The sequence below is a fragment of the Dermacentor albipictus genome, chromosome 7 (assembly GCF_038994185.2).
Source record: "Dermacentor albipictus isolate Rhodes 1998 colony chromosome 7, USDA_Dalb.pri_finalv2, whole genome shotgun sequence".
NCBI classification, from domain to species: domain Eukaryota; kingdom Metazoa; phylum Arthropoda; class Arachnida; order Ixodida; family Ixodidae; genus Dermacentor; species Dermacentor albipictus.
Window position 1 is genome coordinate 48028446 of NC_091827.1, and position 13684 is coordinate 48042129.

Sequence of the window (13684 nt, forward strand, 5' to 3'; positions counted from 1 at the left end):
CTGTCAATCCCACGTGAGCAGATCGATTTAGCAAGCTGGCACCGCCCCGCTTTACCCCTTGTAAATGCTAACGCTGACAGTAATTCAGGCAGTCGCTGACCTGAAAACTGTTCTAAGATTCCTGTTGGTCATAGCATATGCTACTGCGCATTGACTGTAATACTGTATGACTTCGCCACGGCTGCTTGCAACGTATTTACGTACAATCAGCTTCAGTTGAAACGCAAACTAAACACAACTGACCAGCATGCCCATGCCGCGTAATATTACATGCCACTGGGACGTGCAGTCGCTGTGTGGGCTGGGACTCCGCATTAAATAACTTGAAATACACGTGTTGTAGAGTCTCGATAAAGTCGATGTTACGGATGAAGAGCAATCGGAAAACGCCACAAACGCGTTTAAATATCAATCGAATTGTTCGCGTTTGAACGGGTGTTTATCTTGCTTCCGTTGTTTTCATTGCATCATGTGCGGAAGCGGCTAAGTTTACTATTGCGCAAGCTCCAGGAGTGACCCACTTTCTGCAGCTATGTTTATTATAGTGCTTTATTGGGAGGATTGGCCCGCTTCGGCTGCTACCAAACAAACCGAGCAGACTGGCCAAACCCCCCAAAATAAAGGCACGGAAATCTTCATGTAATAACGGATAGATGAGCTTTAAAGGGACCCTGAAACGCTTTTGACGATTTTCTACAAACGTACTGAGTCGTTAGAGTAGGTCCTTCTGATCATTAATTGACACATCTAAGTGCTCTGCGCAAAGCGTGTAATTTATTATAAGGTTTTAAAAATGCGCATCGCTGACGATCGCAGCGCACTGCTCGGAGGAATTTTAAGCCGCCCCTACCCATATGATCGAAATCACCCATACGACGTCAGTGGGGCGAGCTATCCGATTGGCTGACTAGGGCGCGTGATCGATAACTTTTCCAACATTATGGTAAACAAATTATCTTCGTAATAGTTGGAATGTTAGTTAATTTGTTTTCATAAAAAGAAAGTAGCATAAAGAGAATGCACAAGAACAATTTTTCAGTATACTTAAGCACTTCCGACACACAGCAAGTGTCGTCTGCTTGTGTTACAACGTACTCCATTTTGACGAGAGCTCCGCGGTCAGAGTTGGTCTCAGTCTTTTCGCGAGCACTATGATTCGACTTTGTTGCCTTGTGGACTGCAAACGTAGCGACTGGCAATATGTCAAGCTACGACATCGTGCCCCTCTGCAAGGCAGCGTACGAGCGAACTGGCTGCTGCGCATCGGACTGCCGCTATACGATCGGCGCCAGGATTTGCGCGTTTGTGGCCGTCACTTTACAGCGGAAGATTACTAACGCAATAGCGTTTCGCGAGTCCCGTATTAGGGCAAACGTAAGCGAAAGGGGACATGGTCTGGCCGCTTGACTGTGCCGTAACGGGATGAGCCGAGATGAGCAGAAGGGCAAATGTGAATGGTCTGCACGGTGCAGCCACCTGATGGCATAGAGCTCAACCATACACAGTAGCAGCAACGAAGCGTATTCTTCTTTGCTGCTGGTGCGTATATTTTTCGCAGGAGTGTAATCATTAACACGTTGTTTTTAGAAATGTTTAAAATGTTTTACACTTGGTTAGAGCAATAGTAGCGCTTTGTTTGGCTGGTTAAGCGCTGCGCCAACAAGTGTCTGGACCGTGCAGACCGATCAGGCCGCTCACGTACGTTTACGCCTAAGTTCCTTCATCAGCTTGAGTTTATGCCTCTAGTCATTTGCCGAAATGACCAGCTTGCCTGTGGTTAACGGAATACTAGACACGTTCGGCGCTACGACAGAATGCTCGCAACGCACGCTGCTTCGATAGCTCTCGCTTGGGGTCGACAGCCAAGTGGCCAGTGGAGAGGTATCGCGCGGGCGGGGGTGGGCTCCAAAACAAACGGAAGTGGACGATGTGACGTCGCATCTTGACGCAGGACCAGTGAAGGCGGAGCTTAGCCCCGCTCGCTCGGCGAACGAGTTGAGGAGGAAAAGCATGGCTGGGGAGGAGGGTAACTTCTAATCGCTTGTAGCTCCATTAATACGTAACGCTTCACTTAAATTGTGGTGCGAATGTTCTACTTAAGCTGCACCCTACGCATCTACAAAATTTGTCCGAACCGTTTCAGGGGCCCTTTAAGGCGTGTGTTTGTAGCCGTCAGGATATTTAGGTAGTTTCCTGTTTTATTCCGTAATTTCGTAAAGAATCGATCTGGGCACCGGCACACATATAAGGGTAGTACAGATTAAAATATATCTATATAAGTCGACTCGTTCTATGAAAGCTTTACATTGTGAAGTATTCATCAAGACGGCTGCAGCGCCCTGCAGCAGCCACGGCCAGGGATCGCAAAGAAAGCTTCGCTGTACGGAGATGTGGTCATCGTATTTGAAAGCCTGTAGGGATTTCTCGGAAATTTCTTTCCAAGACACTTAAAGGAGCATTCGTCCTGGTCACCGCGTATTGAAGCCGGCGCCACCGCTTGAACAATGACAGAAGCCACTCATCCAACTGTGCACACAAATGGGAAGTTATAGCAGACGACAACGGTGGCAGCAAGAAATTGTCAACTCTCGGAAGGCAGTATATCAACGTTAACGAAAAGATTGTGGCCGGGTGTGTGCCTGGATTGTGGCCTTAAGCCCGTCAGGTTTGAAAAGTCTACGGATTGCCTATACGCGTAGTGCAGCGCCTATAAATACGACTGTACGGAACAAGCATCTCTGGTTTTCTGACTCAACGCGTGGTATGGTCTGCTTGGGGTAGCATTGAAGCACCAACACAGATGCAGTGTAGGTCAAGTGTTCTGTTGTATTTAAGATCCTGGATATTTCTGTATGAATGGCGACAATCATCTTTGTTCTAGACACATCGTTTAGACGAATATGTCCTATGCTGTCAATCCAACGTGAGCAGGTCGATTTAGCAAGCTGGCATCGCCACGCTTTACGCCTTGTAAATGCTAACGCTGACAGTAATTCAGGCAGTCGCTGACCTGAAAACTGTTCTAACATTCCTGTTGGTCATAGCATATGCTACTGCGCATTGATTGTAATACCGTATGACTCCGCCACGGCTGCTTACAACGTATTTACGTACAATCAGCTTCAGTTGAAACGCAAACTAAACATAACTGAGCAGCTTGCCCATGCCGAGTAATATTACACGCCACTGGGACGTGCAGTTGCTGTGTGGGCTGGGACTCCGCATTGAATAACTTGATATTGTGAGCATTATTCATACGCTTCATATTCTCACCTGTACATACTCATCATCACCGTTTTGGGGCCTGGTGGTGGGGCTCTGTCTCGGGAGAATAAAGAAGAGACTGGCTGCCTAAACCTCGTCTCACAAGTGGTGGAGTGTGATGTCCGGTCCCTTCGCCCTCTCGCTCCCGGTCTCTCAACCAGCTTCACCTACGCTACATCCCTGGAGCTCCGCTCGGGTCACCGCCTCTACCAACTGCACTCGACCATGTCGCAAGACCAGCAGACCAGTACCACGACATCCACCTTGCCGACTCCTGCGGGAACCCCTTCTTGGACAGTCACCACCCCTCAGAAGGATCCACCGGTATTTGCTGGGCTTCCAGGCGAAGACGTTGAAGACTGGTTGGAGCTATACGAGCGCGTGAGTGACTTTAACCACTGGAACGAATCAGCAAAACTTGCTCACGTCACCTTCTACCTAACCGGAGTTGCGAAAACATGGTTTTACAATCATGAGCTCGATTTGGTCAACTGGAGCATCTTTAAAAACCAGCTACGCCAGATTTTCGCAAACTCGTCTGTCCGCTCCGATATCGCTAAGAAGAAGCTTGCTGAGCGTGTACAGCACTCAGGCGAGTCCTACACTTCGTACATAGAGGACGTCCTCGCCCTCTGCCGCCGCGTGAACACCTCGATGGCAGAGAGTGACCGTGTACGCCACCTGCTCAAGGGTATTGGGACTGCGGCATTCAATGCTCTTGTAGCGCTGAATCCCACTACCGTCGCCGACATCATCAGTACGTGTCAGCGTCTCGATGACCTTCATGTGCTCCGCTTACACCCTGACACATCTGATTTCAAGGCGTCCAACGACAGCGAGCTACGTGCTTTGATCCGCTCCATCATCCGTGAGGAACTGCACGCCCAAGCTTCGTCAAACCCTCCTGACGTCCATCTGACGCCTCCTGGTGGCGGCCTACGCCATATCGTGAGGGAAGAGCTAGCTGCCGTGACCTGCCCGCAAATCACGAGCCCGCACCCTATCCATACGCCAACGTACGCTCAGGTTGCCTCTATAGCGCCACTCCCCCAGCAGCCACCACAACAGGCACCTGCACCGCACATGTCCCTGAATCCTATCACTGCAAGACCATCGCCTGTTCCGTCTTATAACGCATGGAGCCCACCTCGACCGGTTTGTTACTACTGCGGCATCCGTGGCCACATTTCCAGGTTTTGCCGACGCCGTCAGCAAGATGAAAGACGTGGCTATGACGGCTTTGAAAGGGATCAGTTTTCTGGCCCTGTACCACGACGTCGGCGTTCTGACTACGTTTATTATCCACCACGTTCCCCATCTCCACAGGACTTCAACACTGCCAGTTCATCGCGTTTCCCGCGTCGTCGCTCTCCATCACCAATGCGGCGCTCTTCTTCCCCTCTACGACCGGCTACTTCGTCCTCCGATCACCGCCCGGAAAACTAAATGGTGCAGCTTCAGGAGGGAAAGCTGCATCTTTTGGACAACGTGAAACGCCTCCCGAGCGCCCGTCAAATGTACTTTTGGTGTTTCTTGAAGGTGTCCGAATCGAAGCCTTGGTTGACACAGGTGCATCGCTTTCCGTTATTAGTGCTGACTTGTGTTCTCGATTGCGAAAAGTGAAGACACCGTATAATGGCCCTCCCCTTCGTTGTGCTAATGCAGTTCTTGTTCAGCCCTCCAGTGTTTGCACTGCGCGCGTTTTCATTGATGGCATCCTCCACCGCATTCAGTTCGTCGTGCTGTCTTCGTGCACTTACGCGATGATTTTGGGATGGGACTTCCTGTCCTCCGCCTCAGCTTTAATCTCTTGCCGTCAGCGAACTATTCATATGACAGACACTGAATCTTCGTCCTCTGTCATTGATCACAGCCTGCGTTTTGTCACGTCTACCGACTGTTTCATTCCCGCGGGCACTGAGCATATTCTGACGCTGACTTCCGACACTATTATTAATGGTGATGTGTTCCTTGCACCGAGTGGTTACTGCATTTCTGGTGGGCTTAGCCTTACTCCTAGCCTAGTACGGTTTCAGGACGGCAGAGCCTCAGTCGCTGTTCATAACCCTACTTCTTCGCCAGTTGTGCTCTCCCAGGGCTCTACTGTGACATGCTTTACTGACACCGAACCTCTTTCGCTGGTACCGCTTCACACCGAATCACCACCTTTGTCTACCACAACTGATTATCACACTGCTGCCGCTGCTTTAACGGCCGCGATAAATCCCGATTTGACCACTACGCAGAAAGAAGACCTTCTGGCACTCCTGCACAAACACAGAGCCTTATTTGACGTCCACTCCAAGCTTCTGGGGCGCACTTCCGTCGCAGTACATCGCATCGAAACCGAAGGCAGTTCGGTTGTACGCCGCCGCCCGTATCGCGTGTCTTCCGCAGAACTGAAAATCATTGCGGATAACGTTGATGACATGCTCAAAAGAGACATCATTCGGCCATCCTCCAGTTCTTGGTCGTCTCCTGTCGTGCTGGTTCGCAAGAAAGACGGCTCCGTACGATTCTGCGTCGATTATCGAGCCCTTAATAAGATCACGCGCAAAGACGTATATCCGATGCCAAGAATTGACGATGCCATTGACTCCCTCCAGGGTGTGGAATATTTCTCTAGTCTAGACCTCCGATCCGGATACTGGCAAATCCCCATGCACGAAGCGGACAAGGACAAGACAGCCTTTGCAACACCAGACGGACTTTACGAGTTCAACGTCATGCCGTTCGGTTTATGTAATGCCCCTGCAACATTTGAACGCATGATCGACACAGTTTTACGTGGCCTTAAGTGGAAGACCTGTCTGTGCTATTTAGATGACATCGTTATTTTTTCTACAACTTTTAGTCAGCACCTTGAGCGCTTGGACGAAGTTTTCACTTGCATTTCCAACGCTGGCCTCCAACTCAACACAAAGAAATGCCATTTTGCCAGAAAGAACATCAAAGTATTGGGCCATCTTATCAGCAAAGATGGCATTCGACCAGATCCCGAAAAGGTTGCTGCCGTGCATCGCTTCCCTCGCCCTGAAAATCAAAAGCAATTAAGAAGTTTCTTAGGCCTGGCATCCTACTTCCGCCGCTTCATCAGTCATTTTGCAGCCATGGCGTCGCCGCTACACAAGTTGCTCACGTCGGGCACTGCTTTCCCTTGGACAGATGAATGCGAACTTTCTTTCAAAGCCCTCAAGCAGGTATTAACCAGCGACCCTGTCCTCTGTCACTTCGATGACAACGCACCAACTTGCTTGCACACCGACGCTAGTGGCCATGGGATCGGTGCTGTACTTTTACAGCGGGATACCACCTCACGAGAGAGAGTTGTTGCCTATGCCAGTCGCGCACTAACACCTGCCGAAATGAATTACTCGATCACAGAACAGGAATGTCTCGCAGTAGTTTGGGCGATCCAAAAATTTCGACCATATCTTTACGGACGACATTTCACGGTCATAACCGACCACCACGCCTTATGCTGGTTGTCGTCAATCAAAAATTTGTCCGGACGACTTGGTCGCTGGGTGGTACGCTTACAAGAGTACGACTTTGACGTTGTCTACAAGTCTGGGAAAAAGCATCAAGATGCCGACGCTCTCTCTCGCTGCCCGCTGCCATTATTAGCTTCGAGTACACCTCTCCATTGCTCGCCACTTGATGATGAGACTAAGTCGTCACTCCCGTTATTACCGTTATTACCTCTCACGGTTACTGACACGTTATCTTCCAATCGCCTCTCTCACCTCGCCTCGTGTCAACGTTCTGACCCCTACTGCGACAGCATCATCCAACGCCTGTGCGGAACTACATCTGCACCAAATGCCAGATTACGTCGACAACTGCGACTATTTAAGCTTGACAACGATGTGCTGTACCGCTACATATACAACTCCGACGGACACAGCTGGGTACCTATTCTTCCACGCTCGATGCGCACACAAGTCCTTGAAGCCTTGCACGACGACCCATCTGCTGGCCATTTGGGATTCCACAAAACATACCACCGCGTTAGGAGCCGTTTCTTTTGGCCAGGCAATTCTACCTTTGTGGCCAAGTACGTCGCTTCTTGCGTTCAGTGTCAACGGCGGAAACGACCGACTTCGCCTCCTGCTGGGCTTTTACAGCCCATCCCATGTCCCGAGACACCGTTTGCCATCGTTGGGATAGACCTAGTCAGCCCTTTGCCCATAACGCCAGCGGGTCATCGATGGGTCGTGACAGCTGTTGACCAGCTCACACGTTACGCAGAGACCGCTCCTCTACGCTCTAGTTCAGCCTCCGACGTCGCCACCTTCTTTCTAGATGCCATTGTGCTGCGCCATGGTGCCCCTCGTGTACTGTTAAGCGACCGCGGCAAGACTTTCATGTCAACAATGCTCGCAGAAGTACTCGGAGCTTGTGGCACAGTTCATAAGACGACATCCGCATATCACCCACAAACAAATGGCTTAACCGAGCGATTTCATCGCACACTAATAGATATGATATCGATGTATATCGGGCCAAACCACGACAATTGGGAAAAACTTTTACCTTTCGTGACTTTTGCTCACAACACCGCTATCCAACGAACTACGGGATACTCACCTTTCTACCTAGTTTTCGGCCGTTCACCGACATTCACCATCGACGCCACTTTCTTCAATGCTCCAACTAACACCTCAGACAGTACACCCGAACAGTTCGTTTCGAGACTTGAGGAATGCCGTCAACGTGCTCGTTTCAACACAGAAGTCAGTCAGCTAGATCGCAAGCAACGTTACGACATCTCTCGTCGCGACGTCTCCTTTCGTCCCGGAGAGGAAGTGCTTCTTTGGACGCCTATTCGTGCACCCGGTTTGTGCGAGAAGTTTGAATCCCGCTTTCTTGGACCCTATATTATTAACGAACAAACATCCCCCGTGAACTATCGCGTTACTCCCGTAGACGTTTCTTCCGACCATCGTTGTCGTGGTTCGGAGATCGTTCACGTTTCGCGCCTAAAACGATTCGTTCGGCGTTCCCCTCCTGGCTAAGTCGCGGCCTGGCTGGCCGCTTGCGCGTGCGGGGAAATTAGTGTGAGCATTATTCATACGCTTCACATTCTCACCTGTACATACTCATCATCACCGTTTTGGGGCCTGGTGGTGGGGCTCTGTCTCGGGAGAATAAAGAAGAGACTGGCTGCCTAAACCTCGTCTCACAATATATACATGTTGTAGAGCCTCGATAAAGTCGGTGTTACAGATGAAGAGCAATCTGAAAACGCCACAAACGCGTTAAAATATCAATCGAATTGTTCGCGTTTGAACGGGTGTTTATCGTGCTTCCGTTGGGTTGAGGTATATACTAAAAACTGGTGATGGTCTTTTTAACAAGACCATAAAAAAAACGTGCACTCGGACACCGCAGTATTTGCATACAGTAGTTTTGTATACATCCCACTCCCCTCATCATTATTTCCTGTTAAACCTTATGTATTGCCTTTGTCCTCGCGAGAGAGAGGTAACAATTAGAAGCCATGAGACCGTCCGCGTATCGCCGGCTACAGCTGCTAGTGTGGTAACTCCTGGACACGCCACCTCATGTAGCTGACCCCATTTCGTTCGATTTGCGTCACTTTTCCTAGTTTGGTGGCGAGGGAACAAGGCTTACGGGTGGAAGCCCGAACGTTTAAGAATTTTTAGACAACTCCGTTTTGGTCGGCGTTCTCGTTTTCTTCCTATTATGCCGTTACTTCCCGACCAGACGAGATTTCGTCAAACCCCTGATTTCCTTCGGTAGCTAACTTGAATAGGCAGATAACGTGTATTTGTTGTATCAACAGTATCCGGGCACAATTTGTTGTTTCACTATTCATTTCTGCAGAAAACAGAGCCGCCCACCAGCTCATCTGTAGAACTAGTACGGACAGGGGTGCATATGTGCCGAATCGTTGTGTCGATGTTGTCCTATATGTCAACGTCATATATGTCGACGTCAACTATATATATATAGTTGACGTCATGACACGAAAACGAGGTAATGTCATTGCGGTCATGACATGACATGCGCTTTTCTGCCGTTTCATTCATGTCCATTTTAATTCGCATCCAGAGCGTGTTGCACAAAGAATTCTTAATCATTGGCCATATGATCACCACCAGGATCATCATCTGGATATTCAGGGCGCGTGCCTCCCCTTGTTTTCACCGTGCGCGGTGATGCCGATTGCCATCATTCGAGCAAAAGGAGAATACTCTCCAGGAACCCCGATTATACCGTCATTGAAGTCGGTTAGTTTCACACTAAAAGGAAAGGAGCTTAAGCATAGGTTTTAGCGCTTATGTTGGAACAAATTTGAACCCGAGCTTTCGTGAATCGGGTAACTACACGCGGTAAAATTGTTAATCTTCTGGAACACGTTTCGCAGCGTAGCCATACGTGCATGCCCACCTGGCAAGACGAGCAGACTCCGTACCACGTGGCACATGCGAATGTGGCCGACACTGTCTCTGAGATCAGCTGTTTTCATTGCATCATGTGCGGAAGCGGCTAAGTTTACTATTGCGCAAACTCCAGGAGTGACCCACTTTCTGCAGCTGAGTTTACTATAGTGTACTATTGGCAGGATTTGCCCGCTTCGGCTGCCACCAAACTAACCGAGCAGACTGGCCAAACACCAAAAAATAAAGGCACGGTAATCTTCATGTAATAACGGATAGATGAGGGCGTGTGTTTGTAGCCGTAAGGATATTTAGGTAGTTTCCTGTTTTATTCTGCAATTTCGTAAAGAATCGATCTGGGCACCAGCACATATATAGGGGTAGTACAGGTGAAAATATATCTATATAAGCCCACTCGTTGCATGAAAGCTGTACCTTGTGAAGCATTCATCAAGACGGCTGCAGCACCCTGCAGCAGCCACGGCCAGGGATCGCAAAGAAAGCTTCGCTGTACGGACATGTGGTCGTTGTATTTGAAAGCCTATAGGGATTTCTCGGAAATTTCTTTCCGAGACACTTGAAGGAGCATTCGTCCCGGTCACCGCGTATTGAAGCCGGCGCCACCATTTGAACAATGAGAGAAGCCACTCATCCAACTGTGCACATAAACGGGAAGTTATAGCAGACGACAACGGTGGGAGCAAGAAATTGTCAACTCTATCAAAGTTAACGAAAAGTTTGTGGCCGGGTGTGTGCCTGGATTATGGCCTTAAGACCGTCAGGTTTGAAAAGTCTGCGGATTGCCTATACGCGTAGTGCAGCGCCTATATAGACGCCTATCAGCGCCATTGAAAACTCGAGGCAAAAAAAGAAAAGTGGGACTCCTAATCCTCCTCCTCCGCTCCACACTCTCCATTAACCCGAACTGCCGACCGGATGACAATCCGGGCCCTCAGCCATACTGGGACGCGTCGCCTATGCCTGACCAACTGGGGCCAAACTGGCGATCCCCTACACAACTGAATTCAATGATACCCCACCGGTGCGCATGGTCCAAGTCGTTGGCAACAACCCGGAAGTCTGCCTTCGACACCTTCGCAACCGCGAAGGTGTCAATGAGACCTGAAACCCACTGCTCACCTACCCAGTGGTACCCGATGCCTCGAGTCACAGGGACACCACTGCGGTGATATTACGAAAGTCTAAAGCTCTATACATATGTACTGGTACGAATTCATATGTATTCCCATTTTTCTTCGCAAAAGATACATATAAACGAATCATTAAGTACACGCGAATGCGCACGGACACGCAGACCAAAGCAAGCAAATACGACCGTACAGAACAAGCATCTCTGGTTTTCTGATTCAACGCATGGTATGGTCTGCTTGGGGGAGCATTGAAGCACCAACACAGATGCAGTGTAGGTCAAGTGCTCTGTTGTATTTAAGAGCCTGAATATTTCTGTATGAATGGCGACAATAGTCTTAGTTCTAGACGCAACCTTTAGACGAACATGTCGTATGTTGTCAATCCAAAGTGAGCAGATCGATTTAGCAAGCTGGCACCGCCCCGCTTTACCTCTTGTAAATGCTAACGCTGACAGTAATTCAGCAGTTGCTGACCTGAAAACTATTCTAACATTTCTGTTGGTCATAGCATATGCTACTGCGCATTTATTGCAATACCGTATGACTCCGCCACGGCTGCTTACAACGTATTTACGTACAATCAGCTTCAGTTGAAATGCAAACTAAACATAACTGAGCAGCCTGCCCATGCCAAGTAATATTACACGCCACTGGGACGTGCAGTCGCAGTGTGGGCTGGGACTCCGCATTGAATAATTTGAACTATACATTTTGCAGAGTCTCGATAAAGTCGGTGCTACAGATGAAGAGGAATCTAAAAACACCACAAACACATATATCAATCGAATTGTTCAGGTTTGAACGTGTGTTTATCTTGCTTCCGTTTGGTTCAGGTATACTAAAAACTGGTGATGGTCTTTTTAACAAAACCATAAAAAAACGTGCACTAGGACTTGTTAACCTGGCATTATATCTGTGATTAAACTCTGTGCATGATAAGCCTAGACACCGCAGTATTTGCATACAGTAGTTTTGTACACATCCCACTCCACTCATCATTATTTCCTGTTAAACTTTATGCATTGCCTTTGTCCTCGCGAGAGAGAGGTAACAATTAGAAGCCATGAGACCGTCCGCGTATCGCCGGCTACCGCTGCTAGTTCGGTCACTCGTGGACACGCCACCTCATGTAGCTGACCACATTGTGTTAGATTGGCGTCACTTTTCCGAGTTTGGTGGTGAGTGAAAAAGGCTTACGGGTGGGAGCCCAAACGTTTAAGAATTTTTAGACAACCCCATTTTGGTCGGCGTTCTTGTTTTTTTCCTATTACGCCATTACTTCCCGACCAGACGAGATTTCGCCAAACCCTTGATTTCCTTTGGAAGCTAACTTGTAGGTAGGTTTGGTAGGTAACTTGAATAGCCTGCGGCTATTCAGAAGAAAATTCACTTTTGTTCGGCATAGTAATGCATCTTAGTAATGCATTTGTTGTATCAACAGTATTCGGGCACAATTTGTGGTTTCACTATCCATTTCTGTAGAAAACAGAGCAGCCCACCGGCTCATCTCTAGAAGAAGTACGCACGGGGCTACATATGTGCTGAATCGTTGTATCAACATGTTGTCCTACATGTGAGCCATGCAATGTCCCGGAAGGGTTCCCGAAGGATAAAAAACACTTCGTTAGAAAATAGAAAGAAAAAAAAACAAGAAACGGGCAACACTCACGCCTGAAGGCTGCTCAACTATGGAGACGGTGCCAATGTAGGCGTTGCCGGCGTGCGGCGCGATCTCTCCCGTCAGGATCCGAAACGTCGTGGTCTTTCCCGCCCCGTTGACGCCGAGGAGACCGAAACACTCGCCGGAGCGCACGGTGAAGCACAGCCCCTGTGCGCGAGTGAGCGCCGAAACACGACGATAAATGCCCGAACGCTCGTCAGTGCCCGATTTCGTAAGTGACATACTCTGCCTGCAAAGCAGAATCAACACCCGCCGTGGTTGCTCAGTGGCTATGGTGTTGGGCTGCTGAGCACGAGGTCGCGGGATCGAATCCCGGCCACGGCGGCCGCATTTCGATGGGGGCGAAATGCGAAAACACCCGTGTGCTTAGATTTAGGTGCACGTTAAAGAACCCCAGGTGGTGAAAATTTCCGGAGTCGCCCACTACGGCGTGCCGCGTGCCTCATAATCAGAAAGTGGTTTTGGCACGTAAAACCCCAAATATAATTAAAGCAGAATCAAGTTTGGTACAAAAAATTAATACAGGGAACGCTCATGTCTGCGAGAAGGGGCAAGTTTAACGGTATACCCATCACACCTATAGCGCAACCAGCGTGGGTATACGATGAGTACACAACACGGATCTCCAAGAATGTCGTCCTTTTGGCTTTAAACGGCTCTGTGACTTCGCGAAATAGGGTCAGCTTCAACAACATAGTGTGCTCTAAATTCACCAATTCGCAATGACTATACACGTATGGGCTCCATGAGTTCATTCACCACGTAAGTATACACTGGTGCAAATAAGTGGTTGGGATGGCAGGATAGAAGCTGCATAACGGCAGCTTGACTGGTTCCCGCCTCTACGCGAAAACCAGTGCCTTGTTGCCCAGATTTGCTTAGAAGATGACGAGTGCTTGAAAATGCAGACAAGCATTTATCAACAGATTACTGCACAAGAGAGCTTGAATCCACAAGTACGAGAGCTGGACGAATAAATGTCCTAACCATGGGTGTGTGTTCTGGCCGGCATTGGAGACAGTGCAGGTTGACAACCGAGGAGGCAGCTTCGACACCAAATAACTAAACGCTCCCGGAAGTAGCATCTGCAACGTGACGCCGACCCGCCCCTATCGCTGTATTTTAACACTTTGCATGTGCGAACCGATTGAAAAACATAACGTAGCTAGCACTAAGCGCGT

General features: G+C 49.0%; 1 protein-coding gene across 2 annotated transcripts in view; it reads right to left on the reverse strand.

Annotated features, from left to right (window-relative positions):
• The window catches only part of LOC139047974 (phospholipid-transporting ATPase ABCA3-like), a 201193-nt gene that overhangs the window by 12600 nt on the left and 174909 nt on the right, over positions 1–13684 (reverse strand). For both annotated transcript variants that reach the window (XM_070522211.1, XM_070522210.1), the window contains one exon: positions 12492–12650. In XM_070522211.1, the coding sequence (XP_070378312.1) occupies positions 12492–12650 (159 nt within the window). The remainder of the gene's footprint in view (positions 1–12491; positions 12651–13684) is intronic.